A 22,873-nucleotide genomic window follows, 5' to 3' on the forward strand; every position below is an offset into this window, starting at 1 on the left:
AGGGACAAGTAGCTCCAAGCTGCCTTTGTGTGAGCTGGACCTGAGACTGTGCAGGTATCTGACTCATCATTGCTGCATGGAGGGGACAGCTCTTTCCCTGGCACAGCCCAAGCACATCACTATGCCCTGGGTCACCACCCCGGGGTGGGGGGTCTCCCACCCACTTAACATCCCTTTAGGCAGCTTGAGACAACCTTCTTGTAACAAAGAGTTGGCTATAAACTAGAGCTAGAGAGTGGAGAGAGCTCCAGTGGTTTCCCAGGCAGGGAAAGAGAAATCCTGCTGTAGACTGCACAGATCACCTGCATTTTTCAGAGCTTCCTTTGTACTTAAATGAGAAAACAGCCTTGTCTCTTGAATTATCAGCCCCTCCAAATGACTTCTCACATACTTGCATACACGAGCCTGAAACACATGATACACATGGCCAGCTGTCAGGCCAACTGCTCTAATGATAATCGAGCCAGTTGTACATACTTTCATACATCATACCCCATTGCATCCGACTCTTACTCACCCTGTTACCAACTGCTTCTTGTCTGTTTTCTCTACGAAACGGACTTTATCTGTGTGATTTGCAAAATACCCTCCAATCCCAGCTGAGGAAATCATACTCTCCTCCATTTCCCTTCCACCACTTTCTTCAGGGCTTTAAGTTGCACAGCAGGGCCAATTAGGAATTCAAACCAGGTAGAAAGTGAATACAGCAGCAATGAGAGCCAGGGGCATGATTGATGATGCTTATACAAATGCTTCTGGCTTGAAAAGCGGTGTCTGGGTTGATTCCAGAAGCTGTGTCTAATTTCAAAAGGATCTTATGAAAGGAAAGAAAAAAGAGGGTTAGCAGCACATGCTGCAGAAGGCAACTTCCACAGATTATTCCTTCCCCCCAAAATCAACCAATTACTAAGAGCAAAGCGTGAGAGAACTAACAAGAGCTTTTTACTCATACTGATCCTCCTGCATGTTAACTGAAATAGGCCTCAGATTTTGGTTGTTGGTTTTTTTTTCTGCTGGATTCCCAGCAGTTAGAGTTGCATTGGTCTAAGTGTGGTTTTAAACTTACACTGTTACATGTATTAGGAAAAATAGCTTAAGATTATCAAAACCTAAGTAACTACTAATGACAGTAAAAAAAGCCAAGCTCTGTATTTCCAATTGATTCAAATGGATCTGTCAATTTTTGAACAAAACAAGAAGTTTTCTTACATCACCTCTGATTTTTACTGACATTTGCTAGCAATGCCCATCTGTGGGTCTGTGCATTCACATGTAGCTTTGACATAGTTACACCAAACGCCTCAGTCCCTGCCTGTCTTCTTCATCAATCAATGGCCCTTCAGTACTGTCCTAGCACATCCCCTTCTGCCAGCCATGGCAGGAAGGGAACAGAAATCCTATGAAAAAAGCCATTGACCCAGATTTATCCTGGAAGCCGCCAGGCCCAGGAGCAACAGAAGATGAATGCTGGGTAGGTGTCGAGGAAGTGTGCAGACTGCCAGCTCTGCAGTGACACAGGCAATGAGCTAGTCGATACCTGGATGTCTGCCAGCGGGGCTGCTGGACTTCTGGAAATCCTGGGCACATGCAGAGGGACACTGTCCTCTGTGCAGCAGGTCAGATGCATCATCCTTCTTCCACATGTGTGGAGGCAATTCTGAATGATCCTGTTTGAGATGCTTTAAAACATACTGTTGGACCCAAAGGAGTCATTAGGGTTGTGTGTAAAGGCTAAGAGGGATGGGAGAGCCCCAGAAGCTCTAGGGCAAGTGCATGGGTCTGGAAAGGTGGTTAGGATTGACAGGAGAGCTGGAGAGCTTCACTAATACTTGGTACTGTGGCAAGTATTTGCACTAATTTAAATGAAGAGTCTAATTTAGGACTGTGGTCTCCAGGGATCCTTGTATATTTACTGGAGAAAGGCTGGCTTTCATGTTGTGTGATCTGCAGCGGAGCCTGTATTACATGAGAGATGAGCCCATTTCATCCAGCAGCTGCAGAAGAAGCCATGGTAGTTTGGACTCTTCGGACCCTTCACTTGCACACCTAAGTCAGACACAGAGTTAAATGCTGTGTCTATCCAAGAGGGAGAAGCCACAGTGTTTGTGTTTAAGCAGATGTCTGAATGAGATAGGACTTCCCCTGCCCTAGAGACAAGACCTGCAATCCTCACTGGACAATATCATCATGGTCCACAAGAGCCACTTCCTTCCGGGTCATGTCAGCATGACCGCTGTTCCTGGCCTTGTTCTAGGTCTTGGCAGCAGTGTAAAACATGATTTCCCTTTATCCACATGTCTGAATCATACACTGGGGTCTGACCCGCATCTACTGCCATCAGTCTGTGTGTGGTGCAAATGTTACATGGTTCAGAGATGGGTGTATCATTCCTCTGAGTAACGTTAACCATGGTAAGACATCCTACCTCTCTAAAAGCTTTTTCCTCCTTTGATGACTACTACTTCATTGCTTTTAAGGGGGAGGAGGGGTGTGTGGGGGGGTGGCAGTTAGCATCAGTAGAGCTCTTCAAGTACGTTTAGGGATTTCAGGGTGCTGGCTGTTCTTTTGTTTTGCAAATACTGAGTGAGCTGGAGTCAGATGCGTAATCAGGATGCCTGGTTTAAGGCATTGTTGCATGTGACAATTCATTAAAAAGCCCCAGGGAATAAGAATGAGTTTTTTATTTTAAAAGCTATAATGTCTAGGACACACACAATGTTCTCTCTTAACCCAGATTTGTCACAGCCAGCTGCTATAAAATGCCGTTCTGTGCTGTAAGCCATCTTCAATGTATTGTCATTATAATTGACAACAGATTTTTTATGTTTTTTTCAAGTGACACTTGAGGAGGATTGGAGGATGACAGCATATGACTGTGTAAAATTATAGTTAGGGAAACATGGGAAGAGCCAGCTCTTCCCAGAGAGCTTGTGGCTGTCAGGCAGGGTTTTATTTTGTGTGTCTGAAACGGGATTAAGCCAAAAGGCTCATGGATTTACTGCCATTTGTGCTCTGGTCCTTTATAAAACCAAGTAAGCCAGTGTCTATTTTGAATACACTGGATTAAGATCTGACCTCACATTTTGCAGGGTTTGGGCAACAGAGCTAGTCTTTGACAGGGCCCGGTGTGCACAAGAAGGTCAGGGAGGGTGGGAATAGCTGCCTGCACCACTGTCCTGGGCTTTCCAGCCTGGTTGTGAATGAGTCCCTTTGGCTTGCTGGGACCCCCCTGCCTTGCAGGGTGCTGCACTGTATGTACAGGGTGGGGGGTCCTCCATATTTGTTTTCAAGGTTGAAACAACCTCTTTGTCCCATTTACATTTCAGGCAAGCAGCATTAAACTCTTCTTTTGTCTAATTACTGCCCCTCCTCCGTCTAAAAGGTCTCTACTTATACAACTGACAGGGACTCCTCTTGTTCAAGGAAGTCCCTGCTCCCATGCCACCTTACAGGCACAGCCTTGAGCAGTAGGACTACATTTTAGATCCTACATTCAAAAAGTCTTGAGCAAAGAAGAAACATTAAATGCCACTAAGTCTTAGACAGATGGAGAGTAATCAGCAAAAATTGAAACAGAAGGCTCCAGAAAGGTGATGCGATGAAGGCTCTTACATCAGCTGTGGTGGATAATATGGAGGGAATATAGAAAGGTAGTGATGGAGGAGTAAAGGCAAAGAGAATGAAAAGCAGATAAGTAGCAGGAAAGCATGAAAGGAAAAATTATCTGAGTGCTGATTTTTGGAGAGCTGGCTTACTCTTGAAAGCTGCAAAGTACAAATGCTCTGCTTGAAAGTAGCCTGCACCAGCAATACAAAGCTTTTTCTCTGTAATGCATGCATTTAGTGAGCACTCCAGATTATATTGTAATGGTCTGCCATAAGTCTCTTAAGCCACTGTACTGAGTGTACCCTTATCTTCAATAGTTTTATGAGGGTAGCAGGTCAGATGGACCACAGCCCTTCTGCAGACCAGGCGTCTTATTATACTCAGCAGATACTACTTATCCTAGGTCTTAGACATTAAATACATCTCTGTTAAGTTTTGTATAGCAAAAATGCAGAAAATCATAAAACCCTAGAATGGTTTGGATTGGAAGGGACCTGAAGATCAAAGCTCCAAACCCCCTGCCAAGGGCAGGGACACCTTCCACTAGGCCAGGTTGCTCAAGGCCCTGTACAAGCTGGCCTTGAACACTGCCAGGGATGGGGCAGTCACAGCTTACCTGAGCAACCCGTTCAAGTGCCTTGCCACCCTAATAGTAAAGAACTTCTTCCTTATATCTAATCTAAATCTACCTTGTCCCAGTTTAAAGCCATTTCCCGTTGTCCTGTCACTACATGCCTTGTAAAAAGTCCCTCTCCAGATTTCTTGTAGGCTCCCTTTAGCAAGTCCTCTTTGGATATAAAAATACTTGTAAATAGGCTACCTCTGGATGCCACTGTCATTTTTATATGGCCTTGTATTGCTAACCCCAGCAAAGACAGGCTTCTTGAGCACACTGTGTAAAGCAAAGAGAAAGGTGATTCTTGAAGTGCAAGAACTAGCAAGGTTCAGAGTGCAGGCTAATAAAAATAAAGTTATGATGTTGAAAGAAACCCCTCACACCCATAAACAGACAAGTGATTGATTGACCCGCATAAGCATCTTTCTTCTTTTTAGGAAGATGTTACCAGATGAAGACAGGAATAAATTATGTAGCAGAATTGAATGTTTTACGGAGAGGTCATTTCTTAATTGAAATTGTCCAGTAAGAAGGATGGCTATGAATTAAGGCATAATTGCAAAGCCACATGCCTTTTGTATGAATAAAGAAGCAGTTCACAGCTTTTCTGTCAAAATGATTACTGAATTTCTGTCAAAATGAGTACTGAATTGAAAATTATTGGTGAAGCTGGCATTTTTTTGTGGAGCTTGTCTCCTTTTGCAGAAGCGCTTTCCATTTCTGCTGCTAGAAGCCTAAGCAGTGCAAGGTCTCAGCTACTTCTTCCCCTCGTGGTGTCTAACTGAATAATATCTGATTTATACTTTTGCTTACTTGATGAAAAGTCAACATTTTTTCTGCATTTCTCTCCATTGCCCTCCCCCTTCCTCTGTCTAAGAAGGGAAAAGCAGAGAAATAAAGCTGCTACAGAATACAGCCTCTCAGTACCTCTGAATGGACAATGTGCTTTAGCAGTGACTGAGGGCTCCTTTGAAACCAACAATAAAAGCATCTTTTCTGTTGAGGAGCACAAGGCTCACAGGGGCAAGAGACTTTAATGACACCATTATCTTTCAGGCAATTAGGACTCACTGGCGCAATCCAGCATTGGTACAGGGACTGTTTTGTGCAATGACTTAGTGAAACGTACACTGCTGAGACTTCAGGAACATCAAAAATCGCTTTTAATCTCAAGCCACCATGGATAAAAATGTACTAACACAGGCATAACCAGAATTCATGAGCATATTTTATCTCCTAAAAACACATGCCTAGGAACAGAGGTCTCCCCTCCTCCCATCGTGTCCCCACATACACGGGCTAAAGTAATGCTTATTCTTCTGCTTCTTCCCTAACACACTTGCAAAATCGGGTTTGAGCCTGCCAGCTGTGTGTATGTTTATTGTGCATTATATTTCAATGACATACCCTAAGCCTCTTACGTTCAAACAAATGTGAGCTTAACTGTTCGTGTGTTTGTGCCACTTTATAAGGTAGAAGGTCAGCCAGTTTATCGCCAGGCTCCTCCGTGAGGGCACTGTCCAAGAATTTTAATGGAGCTTTCAAAAGCCTCCCGTTATGCAAGGTGCCCTTAATGGGAGTCCTCCTGCCTCTGAAAGTTCCCTCTTGTCGCTAGACACAATGAAAGGCAAGCCATAATCTCTGTGGAGAGTGCCCAGATTTTTTCATGTCACAGCGGGTAGCTGGGATGCAAAGCACTGCTCCCTCCGCTCTCCTGCTACAACCAGGGGGATTCATTTCATTAGTTCAGAAAGCTATTTCAGAGGGAAGGGGAGGTTATGTAGGTCACCGATTCATCCCTGCTGCCTTGCAAAAAGAATTCATTATGAAATTTCACTTTAATTAATGCAATGCACCAGCTCTTAATAGTATTTCATCAGGACATCTGGTAAAAGCACATTAGCTGGAGTTTAATGTTAAGGCATAATTGAACAGGACTCCTATTGGAGCTTGGGTTTTGCAGTATGTTTCACTTCTGCTTCTCCTGCAAGCTGATGATTAAAGGAATTGTGAGACTCCCTCATCAGAAGTTGATGGAGCCTGATCCAAAGCCTTTTGACTTGACAGAAAGGCTCCAGTTAACATTTACAGGCTCTGAAGTAGGTCTCGGAGGAACAAACCCAACATCAGTCCTCTATTTACATACCAGGTAGTACTGGTACCGCTGACGATGTATAATCCTGAATATAAAGTAACAACTCTGGTGTTTTATTCCATTTGTGTTTGAAAGGCCATGCTCAAATGATCTTTATAAACCATTTTCTTTTGGCTTAACTTAGAGCTTTTTCCTGTTCTAATTTTACCTCTGCATAATTGTGTGTTTTAATACTTATTTGATTATCTGCCCAAATTAATGTCCGCACAGCAGCCTTCCAAAGAGTCGTATTAAATATTCACATCCAAATGGGATTTTTTCAGCCCTTTGTTTTATAATAATCTCCTGGAATATAAATGTGAACTCACAAAAGATTTTAGTTACTCAGTAAGTACCACGTCACGATTATTTAAGTCTAACTAACAGGTGAAAAAGTCTTTGTAAGATTAATACATTTAGGAGAAGTTTGTGAACTGTTTGAAATCTTTTGTTTGATTTGAGGCTGCCTCCACTTCTCCTTTTCTTTTTTTGGGGAAGTGTTTGAATGGACAGTAGCAATAATAATAAAAATATCAGCCACTAACACAAGAGCAGATTGTTAGATTTCCCTTTTACACTCTTCAGCAATTTTTTCACTATTGGTTTTAGGGCAATTTTACTCCCAACCTTCATTGAAAAGGGACAAAAAAGGACTAACATGTGAGAGGTTTTTCTTCTGTCTAATTATTCTTTGAGTTCTTTTCTGCACCAGTAGGCAAGAGAATGGGACAGGAGGGGTCTGGAAAAGCATAGTATGCCCTCACTGAAAACCCCAGTGACTTTCCAGTGGCACCCAACACCTGGCAGTACCTACCCTGCACACACATGAAGGGGTCCCAAGGATGTATTGACCTCCCTGGTCATGCCATGCACCATATGGCTGGCTGTGTCCAAAGGACCCTGTCCCATTCACCCTGAGTTTGCTGCTGGCCATTATCACAAAGAGCAGGTAGGATCAATGGAGACCACTGGAACAAGGCCAGCCCATGCAGCAGGTAAGGCCATCTCTCATCTTAGATAAAAAACAGCTAATCCTGATATCATATTGAAGACACAAAGAGACTACTCTGGTCCTCATCTGGTTGACAGAGGGGGTTAATTTCTGGGGAGCAGCCCAAGTGCCCCAAAGAGATGCTAAGACCTCCTGAGACATCTTGACAATGAATTCGACCCTGTCCTTGAAGCTCCATGCAGTAGGCACAAATCCAAGCCCACACCATCAAATTAAAGGCACCAGCCTCTCCCCAGGGAGGAGCACCACCTCTGTCCCACTTTTACAGAGCCTCTGGTAAAAGCAGAGCAAAGGCAGCTGGGCAGTAAAAGATGCTGTGCTGTAGTCAAAGTGGCTCTCCAGTGATTTTTCAATGCTACAAGTCCCATACTGGTCACAATAAGAAGAAACCTAACTGAGACTACTGTTAGGGCTGAAAAAGCCTGCAACTTGGAATTAGTTGGCAATAAAACACATGGGCAGATTTCCTCCCTGTGGCACTGGTCAGGCTAATGGTAACCCAGGCCCAAGAAGCAGAGGCACTTTATTCAGAACTGGCATTGATAACATTATATATATGGCCATTTCTAGAGGTCCTCTGGAGTCCCAGAGGAACAGCCACACTGGCATTATATAGCAGCATTTCTTTGTTGTTGCCTTAGGACAACATTGCCAGAGGACCTGTCATTTTGAAAATAAGTGGTAGCTTCTGCTCCTTGGAAACTTGAAACATCAATTTAGCTCTTAGCTGTGGGCTCACATGGCGTATGCTTGGTGCTTACAGGTTTGTTCAGCCAGCAGGCCGTGGCTGATACAGTCACTGGTATCAGGGACTCCATGGGAAAAGCAGGATTCAAGAATTTGTTCTGTAAGAAAACCAAAAGCAGTCCCGTAAATAAGTCCAAGGAGTAACTTTTACTTTGCAAAGAGTAAACTTTTTTTTTCCTAGATGAAGTAAAACTTGTGACCTTTTCAATGTCTGTTTCATCTCTATGATGTGATAAGCTGAATCCCAAATTAGGAAGCAGGTGGATTGTTTAGGGAAAAAAATCAATTGAAAATGCTGGGAAATATGGCACTTCTGGAAGCAGTTTATACATATGTCCTGGTTTCAGCTGGGGTAGAGTTAGTTTTCTTCTTAGTACCTGATACAGTGCTGTGTTTTTTTATTTAGTCCGAGAATAATGTTGCTAAGTTGATGTTTTAGTTGTTGCTAACTAATGCTTACTCGAAGTCAAGGACTTTTCTGTCTCATGCTCTGCCAGTGAGGAGGGGCACAAGAAGCAGAGACAGGACACCTGACCCAAACTAGGCAAAGGGGTATTCCATACCACAGCATGTCATGGCCAGTATATAATAGGAATTGGCCATCAGGGGTGAATCTCTGCTTGGGTAGGGCTGGGTACTGGTCAGCAGGTGATGAGCAGCTGTACTGCGCATCACTTGCTTATTCTTTCCTCTCTTGTTCCTATTGTTAGTAATAGCATTCTTAGTTTTGCTTTATTATTATATTTTACTATCATTATGTTTCATTATTAAACTGTTCTTATCTCAACCAAAAATTTTTAAGTTTTTTTTTTTCCCTTGATTCTCCTCCCCAGAAGGGGAAAACGTGGGAGGTGTAAGTGAGCAGCTGTGTGATACTTAGCTGCCAACTGGGCTTTAACCACCACAATCTAGTAGGTATTTATAGTTTTTATCAGGGACTGAAACTCTCAAGATTGCTGGCCTTGGACCTCTTCTTTCTGCACTTAGTATTTATCTTCAGTTAAGTCTATGCTAATTGTAGTTTCACAGCTTGAAGCAAATTGAGCACAAGTCCCAGCAGTACTAGGTGTTCAGGCATCTCACCAACTTCAGCTTGCTCTTTCTCCACGCTTCAGATCTTTGCACATCTCATTTCTGCAGCCTACAGAACAAGATCTGCTGCCTCTGAATGTCCTGACTGCAAAGTGGTTGATTGATTTATGAATGCTCTAAGATCCTGAAATGAAAAATTTCAGGAAAAATTAGTGCTACTTCTCTAATCTTACAGCAGCAGCTATTATGTGAATTTTCCCAGGGCAGTTGTTACACACTAGAGTTAAACCAACAAAAAAGCAGAGTGCCACCTCTGACTTTACGTATTTTATGCTGGTGATGAAACTGCTTTGCTTTTCCCATCTCCTGCTGCATCTCTTCTTCCCCAAGAAACACCTTCTGGCAAAGGCTGCCCAAACGCCCCACATCGGGAAGCTAAACCTTCTGGTCAAAGGGTGCTCAAGGAGACAAAGAGACTTCACAAAAAAACATGGGAATGAAACACTGTGATCATCTTTGTGAGAAACTCAGTGCCAGAAACCGGATTAAGCTCTTGTGGAGATTTGGAGACAGGGACGATTTGGAGGGCAAGGCAAAGCAGGAAGCTCGGGGGGGACGGGGACGAAGGGCGACCAGGGGGAGAGAGAAGGGGAGGAAGGCTGGGGAGGGTAAGCAGCACCCTGTCCCCAGCTAACACCATTGTGCTTTGTTTGACCTCCACAGTTATGTGGGCAGAGCTGGGTACATCAGCCTTAACTTCAGATTTCCTGCTTTTTGTCTGCTCGCATCCCAGTGACTGCTGCTTGAAACATGGCTCATACTATGGAGCTTGCAGAAAACAAAACTCTGCCCCACAGCCATGTGCTCAGGCCTTTCAGCAGGCTCACAGTGCAGGACTCCTGCTTTAAGGGGATATAGGCTATTGAGATGCAAACAGGCATGCCAAAAATCTGTTAGGCTGGTTAGGCTTGATTACTGTATTCAAGAGGAGCTGCTGTCACAGCAGCCACACGGTAACACCTTTATGTGTGGTGGTCCATGGAACAGCTTGTGACCTGTTCAGCTGGGCTGATTTCTCAGCAGAGATTGTCTTTAACACAGATCACACAATGTCTCTTATCTAGATTTGCAGAGGATTTGGCTTTATAAAATAAGCTCCAATTCACAAAGCTCTTTTCTGTTCCTCTTGCTTCTGCTCTTATTGAGCAAATCCAGGATTTTGCCTGAGTTCCTCCTCTTTGGCTCCTGGACCTGACCACATGCCCAGTCTGAGCTCTCAGACTATGTTATACTGTGACACGGCACCCGCATGTTTCTCCTGCCTCAGGAAGTCTTGGCCTGCCTGACCTGCTGGCCACTTAGAGACTTCTTAAAGCTGGAGAGAAACAGCAGTGATTTGTCACAGTGCTGGGACAACACCCACCCCCCCACACCAGAGAATACCTCTGTGCTGCTGCTCCTTGTCTCTTCTCATCATGGATCATGACATGCAGAGTCATCTCCCCGCTCTGTTCTATTGCAAGCAAATCCCATATCATCCCATAAACTCTGTCTGTGAGATCATCTATGAAATATTTATTCCCCTTGCATGCAAGTAAAAAGGAAGCAAATAGCCTGTATACTATTGATGGAATCCCTGATAGACAAATATTGAATTATTTACAGCCTAATTGTGCAAGTGATACTCATGAGATCACTTAGGCTGCAAAACGCAATTAATACAATTCACAAAATTGGTGATTTCTACTTCAGACTTTGTTTTGATGCATCGGTGAGTTGCTAAAATACACGTAAGATCACTTTGCAGGAGAAGAACTAGAATATCCACAGACACATGGAATGCCCACAAAGCTTTCTCAGAGTGATGCTATACAATAGAATGGTTTGGGTTGGAAGGACCTTGAAGACCAAAGCTCCAATGCCCCTGCCATGGGTAGGGACACCTCCCACTAGACCAGGTCGCTCAAATCCCCTTCCAACCTGGCCTTGAACACTGCCAGGGATGGGGCAGCCACAGCTTCTCTGAACAGCCTGCTCCAGTGCCTCAGCACCCTCACAGTAATATCTAATGTAAATCCACCCTCTTTTCAGTTTCAAGCCATTCCTCCTTGTCCTGTCACTAGCTGCCTGAAGAGACACGTCTGGAGCCATTTCAGATGCTCAAGTGAATCCTACCTGGCTGCTAGCTGGTGTTCCAGAAGGGCACAGATCTCCCGTAGGTCTTGCGTTACAACTGAAACTCCCAGACAAATGCCCTGGATACCCCAAGGCATCTCAGATGGCATTAAATACATATATGCAAGACAAGGAATTGAACTCATGTGACCACTGGCCACAGCAGACCTCCCAGCACGGGAAGCAGTGACCAGGAACTACAACATTCCCTGTGCTGCAGCATCCTGTGTCTCCTTGTTACTGCAATACCTGCTGTGTAGCTATAACACAGTACTTCATACGTGTACTAATGGACCTCCTTTCTGCCCAACCTACAGCAGGTGGAGTAGATTAGCCACTGAACCAACAGAACTCCGATTTCCAGACACAGAGCTTTTTTTGTCCAGTCCCAAGTACACAGATTGATGTGGCAGTTGTCACAGGGACTTGTCTATTTCTCTAATGCCAGACATCTCTTGAACCTTCCCTCTTACTAGTTAATACATACCTGAACCCTGACACCTAAAGTAGTTCACAAGTTGCATCTCTTAAAACAGTTATATTCTGTATTCCTCATTATACTGTACTGCTGCCAGAGCTTTGGGGGTATCGCCTCCTTCCCAAGCATTTCAGCAGTATTTAGTGACCATTCCTTGAAATCACTGGAGCTCTAGGCACTCTGCTTTGACTTTAGGATGGCAACAAGCACAAAAAAAAAAAATAAAAAAGGGAAAAGCCTGAGCCAGTTTTACAATGCTGTCCTCACTGGGCTGAATAACGCCCATTTCCTCTCAAGACGAGACACATCGTGTATGTCTAAAACCCTCAGCCTATCCCAATTTACAAATTCTAGTACAGCTGTAGCTACAAAGAGCCAGCCAAAATTAATTATGACAGATTAAGGAACAAAGCAATATACTGCAATGGCCTCATGTTAAACTGAAACATCTGATCTAAACCAAGCAATTTCAGCCCCTCCCTAAGCTCTTGCTTGTCTTGTTCACCATCTCTTGCATTTTTCTGCTGATTGGCATCATCTGAACATGATTTACTCAGATGTACCCAGGCTCCCATTGAGCAGCTTTGCCAGTGGCCTCCACTGAGACAGCCAAGAAAGCAGGTTTGTAGGGAGCCCACGTCCTGCAGGCCTGCACAGATGAGGTTTATTCCTTTGGTTTTATTATTATCAGGCTTTTGTTCCATTTAGAATTGGCAGGCAGAGAGGGACAATTAAAGCCTCTGCTTATGACAGAGGAAAACGTATTTATTTCAGCCAGGTACTTTTCCTTCTCTTCCTTCCCACCCCCTTTTCCCTAAATGTGAGACAAAGGTAGAGAGACAGTTTACTTGCACAATATACACCATACATCTCGAAAGCTGATAAGAAAACAAGCTGGTGTCTGTGTTACATGCAGAAGTACCTGAGGGAGGAAACGTCAATATGATTTACCTGAAGGCACTGGTAGAGCTGGGAGGAGAACCCAGATTGGGAAGGTGGTTATACCTTTACAAAGCCAAAATTTGTGTGGCTTTTTTTTTTTTTTAATTATTTTTATTACAAATATTATTCATAGTTTAAACTTAAAAAAGGAGGCTGTTTGGTTATCAAATACATGAAAATCTGTCAGGTTTTACCCCTCTTTTAATTTTGTTTGAAAGTGTGTATTGAAAGCAAGGTACGGGTATGGCCAGCTCTACCTTCTAAACTCCTGTTTAGTAGAAGAGGAATAAGATTGCTCTGAGACAAGCAAATGCAGAGTTACCCAGGGGCTGAAAATATTAGGTCACTTGGACCATCAGCTCTTTGGAAAATGAGTGCCAAGTGCTGCCTTACAGGATCCTTCACCAAACTGTTTCTGACAAGAAGAAGGAAGTTCCTATCCACTGGATGCTCCACAGGAGAAAATAAGCCATCCACCAGCATGGTTGGTGCTTTCTGTAGTGTAAGTATCACCAACTGGTGGGTGTCTAACAACCCAGGTCTAGGTGCTGTATACAGCAGGGAAGGTGCTCTCGGTTTCCTAACAGCCCTGAATATGACCAGCTGAGTTACATGGCAGTAGGCTTTGTATACCTCACTATTTTGAGCACCCTAGACTTGTTAGAGGTGTGATCCCTGTTGGAAAACACTCTTTGCTATAAACACATTGATGAACATAGATAAAAATGGTCAAACTTTCCCCATTTGCCTTTACTATCTATCCTTTTTGGTTGCTGGTCTGCTCCTTTCCACTCCTCCCCGTTATTCTGCAATAGCTGCTAGTTGCTGACAAAAGCTGAAGAAACAATTAAGATACTTCAGAAAAAGCAGATAATTTCTCACATGCCATGATGAGTACCCAGCAGATGTGACTCAAGATACACACATTCTGTTTTCAGGCAAGTATTCTCAAGGGTTTAGATTAAAATAATAAGGATGAGCAGTTTCAGTAGAAGTCAGGTTATTTTTAGGTGGAAGGTCTCTGGGGGGGGGGGTATTAACATGCCATCATCTTGTGTGGCGGATCCCATAAAATTTTTGTGTGTAATTAAAGAAATTAAGCCAGTAATCAGTCTAGACAGGGATTCAGGTAGGAAAGTGGTAATGGCAGCTACAGCAAATTAGGTTGGTTGCGAATATCAGACACCTTCTGATTTACTAGATGGTTTCAAGGCAGAACAAATAAGATGCCTACAGGGAGCTCTTTACCCAGAGAAGATTGTAGCAAGTCCCAAGAGCCAGGATTTGACCCTAATGGTTTTGGTCATCACAGTTCAGCCAACAAGGAAATGATACACTGGGAGAAATGCTGTGATGGTCTGCAGCCAGATCTCAGTTGACACAGGGTGTTGCAACTTTACTGAAGCATTTGGCCCACATCCAATGTAGGAGTCCATGGAAGATGTTTCTTTCTGCTGTCCCCCTCCTTAATCCATCCCCATCATCTGTCATCACATGAAAGGGGATGGGAGGCAGCGGAGCCAGCATTACAGTAAGCGGCTTGCTGAGCCAGCTGCAGACATTTGCCATCTTCTGGTCATGATGAAGACTGGACAATTAGGAAAATGTTTTCATTAGCCTCACTCACCTGAAAAATAATCAGCAGCCAACTCCCATTTCAAAAGGCCACCTGGCAAAGAGTCAAGAAACAAAAACAAGTGGTGAACAGGTTGCAAAGACAAACAATAAATAACCAAGTCTGTGATGATCCACCATCTTGAACGGATCTTCAGTTTCCAACACCAGGGGTTTTTCACTCAGACACATGAATCTCAGGCATTCATACTTTGGCGATATTTTAAATCACACCCGTAAAGCATATCTAAACAAGATTTAAACTGATGAAAAGCAAGTTGTTGCTTTTAAAGGAGCTTGGTGACCCTGTGAATGGAGCCAATGGTTTCAGTCCAGCAGACAACAATCCATTAAATTAGAGAAAAATTTGCCACCACAATTCTTAGTGCCAGGAAAGGTGTGAAAGACAATGCGGCCCTTCCAGGATGTGCACAACCGTATTTCTGATGCCACAGATGGTAGCCTGAATGGCTGCAGGTTTTTTGCCTTGCCTTTTCATAGACCATAAAGATACTTAATCTTCACTGTTTTCAGGGAGACAATTTAGATATAGCAAGCTTATGAAGAGACACATCCCATTTGAATAATTTTCAAAACACCTCTTCCTTTCAAGTCACAAACTCTCAGCGAGAGGGAGAAGAAGAAATAAAGAAACATTGAGCCAAAGCCCATAAACAGATTTCTCTGTGTGTGCACGACGAGTCTAGGAAAAGCAAAACAATTCATCTACCCAAGAGTGGCTTTACAGGGAAAGGTTAAGGAATAATAAAGAGGGATTTAGATCGCACCACTTTACACACATTTATGAGGGAGCAATTCAACACCCAGATAACAAATTCAGTTCAGGTTTTGCTTCCTCTCTCCCTCCCCCTCAACCCCCCTTAGAGATGACATACCCTTCCATTTGTAAATTACTTTAATTTAAATAGTTCCAGGTTAGCAAAATGTCTTAACTTTGACATGCCCCAAATTACAAAACAGAAACAAAATCTCTTGACAAAGGGTAAGAAAAAAATATAATCCAAGCCCAAACCTCCTTTCCTAAGCTGGAGTTTACGGTCTGTGAGCTGGCTGCCCTCCAGAGTCTGACACAATGTCTGGAGCACACAGAGCAGCTGGAATTAATTTTCTTCCTCCAAATCTATGCACTTTCATATGAAGTCGTGTTTTGGCACTGCCGTCTAAAAGAGAGTTCAGTGCAAAAAATCTAACCCCGGCCGTGTTTCTTTGCAACCCAACACTTGCTGAGCAAACAGCAAAAAAGGAGAAGAGGATGAAAAAAAAATTAGAGAAAGAAAAGCCCTTTCCCTTCCCCCACACAGACACAGACAACTGTACCAAACAGGGGGGCTATTCATGGCTGTTCAGAAATGGGTCACAAGGAGAAATGTTTGCAGATAAAACCAACACTTCTTTTTCTATTTTTTTTCCTTCTTTTTTTTTTCCCCCTTTTTTTCTTTTTTTAAATAAACATCATGGAGGCCCCTGGAAGTCGCTGGGGATGTTCAAGAGTCAAGGTCCTGCTGATCCCTTCCGCCTCCCATTCGCACAGCTCCCACGCCAGCCCCGATGCACAGCCCCCTCTGCGGGGGCCCAGATCGCATCAAGCCACCTCCTCCAAGTCCAAGCCACTGTGGGGAGCCCGGGGGGGGCATGTGGGCATCACGCTGCTGCTCCTCGCCTGGGTTGGTGGTGGGGCCGGGGGGAGGCGTCCAAGGCACACCCAGGCAGTCCCATCACAAAATCACACACTGGAGTCTGTGGGAGCCTGTGGCTCTGTCCCCTCGCCATTTGGTCTTTTTCTTCTTCTTCTGGCTTTTCTCTGGGATCTGTTGCCTGTTTTGGGAGACAGACAGGAAAATAAGCAGATGAGACACAAGGCTGTCTCAGACATCAGCATCCTGAGTCCTGGGCGGCCAGCAGAATGGCATCTTGGCATGCACATGTATATCTCCATATACCCTTCCACCACCACGCGGCTTTTCATGCTACACAGGGAACAAGACAACTGCCTGCATTTTTAAGGAAAGAGGAAAGAAGCCATAAGAAAACATTAAGGCTAATGACAGGGATGTATGTCCTGCCATGACACTGCCTCCAGTTGCCCTGGGTGAACTGCTGCCTCCTCCCCTGCCAGGGGGCTGCTCTGGGAAAGAGAGCAACATCATCTATCACACTGCTGCTAGTGCTCATTAGGGAAGAAGATGAAAGAGATACAGAGTGCACAGCGAAATAAACCCTCTTGGAAAGATTTGCTTTCAGCTGGCATTGCCCTTAGCCAGTTGCGCTGCTGTGGTCTTGGTTATGGAGGGGGGCTAAAAAATAATAATGAACAAACAGAATCTGCTGCCAAAGGGGCTCTGGCCTCCCGTGGAAGTTGTGAAGAACACCAGAGCATGAAGGATGAGCTGAGTCCTGAAAGATGTCCCTGGCTGTCTGAAGTCACAGCCACCCAAAACAGGCAGCTGAAAGCACTGACATCTTCCATAGGTTTAAACAGTGTCTAAATCACCAGCCTGAGAGTTTAAATAGTTCAAAACCAGCCTCTTTGCTATGTTGTATGCCGGACACTAAACTGAGTGTCTAAAACAAGTTATCCAGACCAGGATGAGACATAGCTGAGGGACAAATCATTATGGCTTTAGTTGGTGTTTTTCTTACTGCCTCAGCTCTCAAATGTTTGCAACCACCTGAAAAACTCAGCTTTCACTAGTAAGATTTTTTTTCAGTGAGCATGAAAGTTGGAGGCATGAAAATCATAAAGCTTTAAAGCTCAAATAAGCAGCCACAAGCTGTTCAAAATGTTCTGGAACCATTTTAGAGATCCAGAAAACCACGTCCCACGCCCACTCAAGATCTTTGCTGTGACAGTCCCTCTGTATGCATTGCTGCAGCATAAAAGGTGTATGAGGAAATTTAAAAGGTCTATTGGGTGAACTCTATCACCCTTCTCCTTTCTGGACTACTTCTAGACAAGGGTTTCCTGCACAAAGCTAAATAAACTGGGAATCAGTCAAGTGCAAGGAGCATGAACAGTGCCAACTCTGAGTGAGTGTCCTCACCCTGCAAATGTACATAGGCTCTGAGGAGCCTCTACATTTGTAAAGCGCTCCAGGAATGCCACAGCTATTAGGGAGTTGTAAATTTACATGTTATTTGGAAAAACTCATTTAAAAAAAGAAAAGAATACTTGGTAGGTGATGCCATCCGATGGCTGAGGACAGTCTGCAATGTCCAAAGACCAACTGAAGCTGTTCTGTGGCAAATAGCCAACTAAATCACATGGCACCTCTCTTCTCTCTGACTTAACCAGAGTTCTAGCTTTTGTGAACATCTCTGGTGCCTCTAACGCTATGGAGAGTTTTATCTGGCTGGCAATGACTTTCATGGTGACTACTCAGGGAACAGGGTGCATCACCCGTTTTTGAAGTTATGAAGTGCATTTTCAGGCCTTGAATTTAGTGATGTGTTATTACAGAACTCCTTCCAGACTGTCTGGAGATGTGTTATGTAGAGATAGCAAAACAGAGCCTCACCATCTTATTTTGGCTATGTTTTTTTCCCCGCAGAGTGGAATAGATGGTGGCAAGAGCTCACTGTAACACAAAAGTAATATCTAGACAGCCAATGATGAGTTACAGAACAGTTGGGAAATAGTTTGGGACATTTCCAGCTCAGCTCTGTATTCTCCAAAGACTTTCTGCCCCCTGCTTTTGAGACATGTGGGAAGAGTGGGCAGTACCATCTGTTTTTGATAGAGGCTGACTCGAGTCTGTGCTAAGATATTCACAAGTACAAATACACTGCGAATAAATGCCTCATGGTTTAATTCCCGACCGAGGCACTTTGACTGCATGGTGGGGAAGAGCATGATTTCAGCTCAGCACCCTCCCAAAACATGAAAAATGAGGGCCCAGAAAAATCTGGTGCCAGAAAAACAAATCTTCTCAGAGAGATTTGAAGCTATCAGCCGAGACGCCAAGATGTGCATACAGCTCTTTTCCTGCAGGGCAGCCAGCATTCTGGAAAGCAGTCCCTCCCTGCCGGCAGCCAGAGCAGGGGTTCGCCCAGAGAGCTGGAGTTTGCCAAAGCAAGAAAAAGCAGCCCATGCCAAAACTGGGAACAAGTCTCTGCAGTCTGAGGAGGAAACCTGTGGCGTAGCCATTAGGTCATGCTGCTTCTCACACAAAGCTGCTTATTTTTTTCCATTTAGTGAGCAGAAAATGTTACAAGTCACCCTTAGCATTAGACTATTGTAGAATTTTTTTGCCAGTCCCCTTTAACCTCTGGCAACATGAGACCCTGAGAGGAAAAAGCTATGAAAACCCAAATTACTGGTCGAGAGCTTTTAATGCCAGCCTTTTAAAGTTGATCATTACAGTAGGCTTTGCACTGTTCATTGAATAATATAGTTTCATCATATCCACAGCTAGTTCTCAACCTACCTAGTACTGATGTCCTGCAAGGGTAACTAAGAGCTAGTAACATGCCTATGCAGAAACAGGACAAGAAAGTTTAGTAAACCCCAGAAGTCTCCCACCCCCAACCAAACCACATGACCCCTGAAGTTGGCTCCTGGCTCTCTGGGCCAGGACTCCAGCATGTTCCATCCCCAGGCAGTAAACAGGTGAAGAGATTGTAGCTTACCTTATTACCCTTACGAGGTCGTGGAAGGCCTTGTCAACGTTTAGAGGTGGGTCCTTGGCACTAGTTTCTATATAGGGAATCTGGAAGAGAGAAGCATATCATGGAAGAAATTAGTAACAGCCTGCACGTTGGTAGCAAAACAGTTTCAAGATGAAACACCCTAAAGGCTGGAGTAATTGGGTGTCTAACAGACCAGGGAGATACAGGTAAACAGTGTTGTCATGGCACTGCTATCAACACCTTCATGACCACAACAAGGTCAGTGAGTGCTTGACAAAAGGTTCAGAATAAGCACCAGGCAAACCAGCTGCTATCAGAGCTCTGGGTTTACAATACTGTTAGGTTTCATGTTGTCAGATGTTCTCTCCCCCTAATCTGTGCTTGCAGACATGAAAATAGCCGAAGGTTGTTGAAAGACAAGCACTTGCCAAAATTCTTGCTTGCCACATTTTATTAGGACTACTGCATGAATATTTCATGACTACAATTCCCCTTCAGTGTAAAATGATCTTCTCCTTCAAAGTCTGACAGCCAGATGGGGCCTCCTGGAGTGCCTGTCCAGCATGCTGGCTGATTTATAAAGCTGCCTCTGATAAGGTATTTTCGTACACGGCCTTTTCCAAAGCGTGCACGTACAGATGGGTGCAACATGTTATGCTGCAGTTTAGGTCACCTGGATCCTACAGAAATGAGCTTCCTTGGGGAGGGAGTGAACCTGCCCTGCCAAACTCCCATTGTGGCTTGTTTAGAAACACTGAACAGCTTGCCATCTAGGCACAGCAAGCTGCCAAGAGGTCTCAGGCTTGTTTCCTTTTACTTTTCCATTCACTTCCTCCTAGGGAGTTGTCTCTCTCTGGGTGTTCAGGACTGCTGGCATTTAGAGGTGATTAGTGGAGTAGGGTGTGATCTACACCCATCTAAGACCAATTTCTCAGGCTAAACTACAGCATGAATAACGCAGAGCTAATATGGTGGGACATATTTATGTAGGCTTAACAACCTTGTAACTTCATTATCTTTCAACAAGCTCACTTCCTACAGACACTTCCTAATGTCTGACTCCACCTTTTCACTCCAGGAGAGAGCACTTTCTTCCCTCATTTTGAATAGTTCACATTTCTCACCACTTGCAGACACTTCCTACAAATGGCTTTATGATGGCCAGTGTTGCTACAGCCCAGTGCTCAGCACAGCTTCTAGTTTCAATAATGAACTGGCCCTGCTGAAAGGCAACTGCATAGCTACTACATTGTAGTAATCAAAATGTAATTGCAAATGTTCGATTGTAAGAGAAATACTTCAATTCCACTCCAAATCAGCTGAGAATTCAATTCTGAATGCCTGTAATGGGACTTAGAACAACCAATTAAACAATCCTGCAAACTTACATTATGTTTTGTTGCCATTTCTCTTCCCTGTTCTCTTGTAATTTTCCGCAAATGCATTAGATCAACTTTGTTTGCCACCAAAATCATTGGAAAGGACTCTCTGGAAAAAAATCAAAACCACCACCCAATTATTAGCAGACTACAATAAAAAATGCTGAGCGTAAGTTTCACTTTCTGATGCTGACATCATCTAACATTCTCAGCTACAGACATACCACATATGTAACAGACCAAATGAACACACTTCAGCCTCCAGACTGTGCTACACATATGTTCATATCGTAAAATTTCACTTCTCAAAGTTCCATGCATGCACGCATTCATCCTTATTTGCAAGCACTTCAGGGACTTTGTGTCATTGTTTCTTCAATGCCTGATAATAGCTAAGCCTGAAGATCCAATTTGATGAAGAAAGAACTACAGAATTAGTCAGGAAATTAACCGAGACATAGAGGCAGCTCTTGAACAGGAGATCGGGACTCTTTTATAACAATTCAGGCATTTCAGTAACTACGTATCTTGGAAGCTGCTCCACACTACAAGGTAACAAGACTGTAGTGATAGGACAAGGGGTAATGGGTTAGAACTTAAACAGGGGAAGTTTAGATTGGATATAAGGAGGAAATTCTTTCCTGTTAGGGTGGTGAGGCACTGGAATAGGTTGTCCAGGGAGGTTGTGAATGCTCCATCCCTGGCAGTGTTCAAGGCCAGGTTGGACGAAGCCTTGGGTGATACGGTTTAGTGTGAGGTGCCCCTGCCCATGGCAGGGGGGTTGGAACTTGATGATCTTAAGGTCCTTTCCAACCCTAACTATTCTATCATTCTATGATTCTATGTGGTGGAACTGATGTCAGTTCATGTCCTTGTCATCCACTGAAAGCAATCACTGGGGGAGAAAAGATGTACACTGATAGCTGGAATTTAGAGAGGCATCAAATGGGGTAGAAGAGATCTCCATCAGCTGTTACCCCAAGAAAAATTGAAAGACTGGCAGCGGTAGCTGGAAGGAGGCTGGAGGGAACCATCTTAGTCTGACTAAGCTTCCAGATGCTATTACCCCATCTTCTCCTTCTAATCCCAGAGCAAAACCACGATGAACAACCATCCTTTTCTACCATAACCATCTACCTCTGTAATAATGCTCAGTACTTAACTTCACCAGGCATATAAGTGACTGTATTCAGCTACCGCCTGAGAAGAGACCCATCTAACTACAGCTTGTCCAGTGTGAGGCTCCCTCGATGAGGGTGGGTCAGGCTCCCACCTGGCAGAGACCCCCATAGCTCCAGTGATTAAACAGAACCAAGGCATCTCATGCCATGGGAGGTCCTGGCAGCACAGCGCTTCCCACCCCACCTCTCACACTGGAGCCTCTCCTGGCTCAAGAATTCAAGGCCAGGTTGGACAGAGCTTTGAGCAACCTGATGTAGTGGAAGGTGTCCCTGCCCATGGCAGCGCTGCTGGAACTAGGTGACTGCCAAGGTCCCTTCCAACCAGAACTGTTCTATGATTCCATGATTCCTTTGGCTGCATGCCAGAGAGAGCAAAGTTGTGCTTCAGAGCCTTTACCCACTGCCAGGAGGGAGGAGGTCCCTTCTGATAATTGACAGTTACTGCAGTATTAGTTTCTTATATTTAACTTTAAACCCTCCAAAAATGATTCCAGTGTTCTCTGCTGTAACAGAGCTGATTTTACTGGAGTAAGGAGCAGCTGGCTGTACTCATTTCTGCATAAAACACTTCTCTGAGTAACTCTGGATTTTCAGACAGTGTTTCTGTATCATTTTTCATCGAGATGATAAGGGCTTCATCTTCTCCCTGGCATACCGCTTCATTGCTCTGGCTAGAAAAACACTGTACTGCATTCTGCATTTTAAATGAGTCTTACAAGTTATTTGTTCTGCTAATGTGGCTTTGATTTAATTTTAATGCCTAAGCATTGATATATCTTGACTCTGATCATTCTGGAGCAAAACACTTGCTTGTCAGGATTATTTGATTCCTTTTTGGCTTGCAGTACATTGATAAGAAAGGGATTACATTTGGACAGTGTCTGATTTGCCTTGTTTACATCAGGCATAAAACTCTATGGGGATTTTGTTCCCTGTTGCAAGATGTACTATTGCTAGTTGGACAAAACTACTAGAAAGTTTTACTGTAATGAAGGTTTTGGAACTAACAGGAGGAAGGCTTTGTACAGCTCTGCTACCACAGCACCCTGCAATTCCTTTGGATTTTAAGGTGCCAAAACTGACTACTTGCTTGAAAACCAGAGCAATGCTCTGCTCCCAGCTACCCGCAGGTCTGGCAGGAAGGTTCCTTTACTCACACTGCTCCTACTGCTGTGATTTGCTGAGTGAGCTCAGGTTTTGGATGAAACGTTAAGCTCCTCATGCTCTGCACTTCTGTGGTGTTGAGCAGAGAAACACAAACAACTTCACCAGCCTGTTTCACTTCCTGCTTCTCACACGCTGGCTGCGGT

At 44.1% G+C, this 22,873-nt stretch overlaps 3 protein-coding genes across 6 annotated transcripts in view; all 3 read right to left on the reverse strand.

Moving 5' to 3' along the window:
• Positions 1-19,760, reverse strand: part of PTPN4 (protein tyrosine phosphatase non-receptor type 4) — a 205,303-nt gene extending 185,543 nt beyond the window's left edge. Inside the window, exon 1 of the mRNA XM_061370121.1 lies at positions 19,757-19,760. The gene's annotated coding sequence lies outside the window, so the exon portion shown is untranslated. The remainder of the gene's footprint in view (positions 1-19,756) is intronic.
• TMEM177 (transmembrane protein 177) overlaps positions 1-22,873 on the reverse strand; it is a 146,305-nt gene that overhangs the window by 32,957 nt on the left and 90,475 nt on the right. The gene's annotated exons all lie outside the window — the stretch shown is intronic.
• The window catches only part of MRAS (muscle RAS oncogene homolog), a 38,686-nt gene continuing 31,067 nt past the window's right edge, over positions 15,255-22,873 (reverse strand). For all 3 annotated transcript variants that reach the window (XM_061370128.1, XM_061370130.1, XM_061370131.1), the window contains exons 5-7: positions 20,392-20,491; positions 19,004-19,083; positions 15,255-16,192 (exon numbers count right to left, since the gene is read on the reverse strand). In XM_061370128.1, coding sequence (XP_061226112.1) covers positions 16,093-16,192; positions 19,004-19,083; positions 20,392-20,491 — 280 coding nt within the window. In that variant the 3' untranslated portion in view covers positions 15,255-16,092. The remainder of the gene's footprint in view (positions 16,193-19,003; positions 19,084-20,391; positions 20,492-22,873) is intronic.

Source organism: Neopsephotus bourkii, unplaced genomic scaffold (assembly GCF_033783945.1).
Source record: "Neopsephotus bourkii isolate Nb327-2 ecotype Australia unplaced genomic scaffold, CSIRO-AGI_Nbou_v1 NB_1526, whole genome shotgun sequence".
NCBI lineage: Eukaryota > Metazoa > Chordata > Aves > Psittaciformes > Psittacidae > Neopsephotus > Neopsephotus bourkii.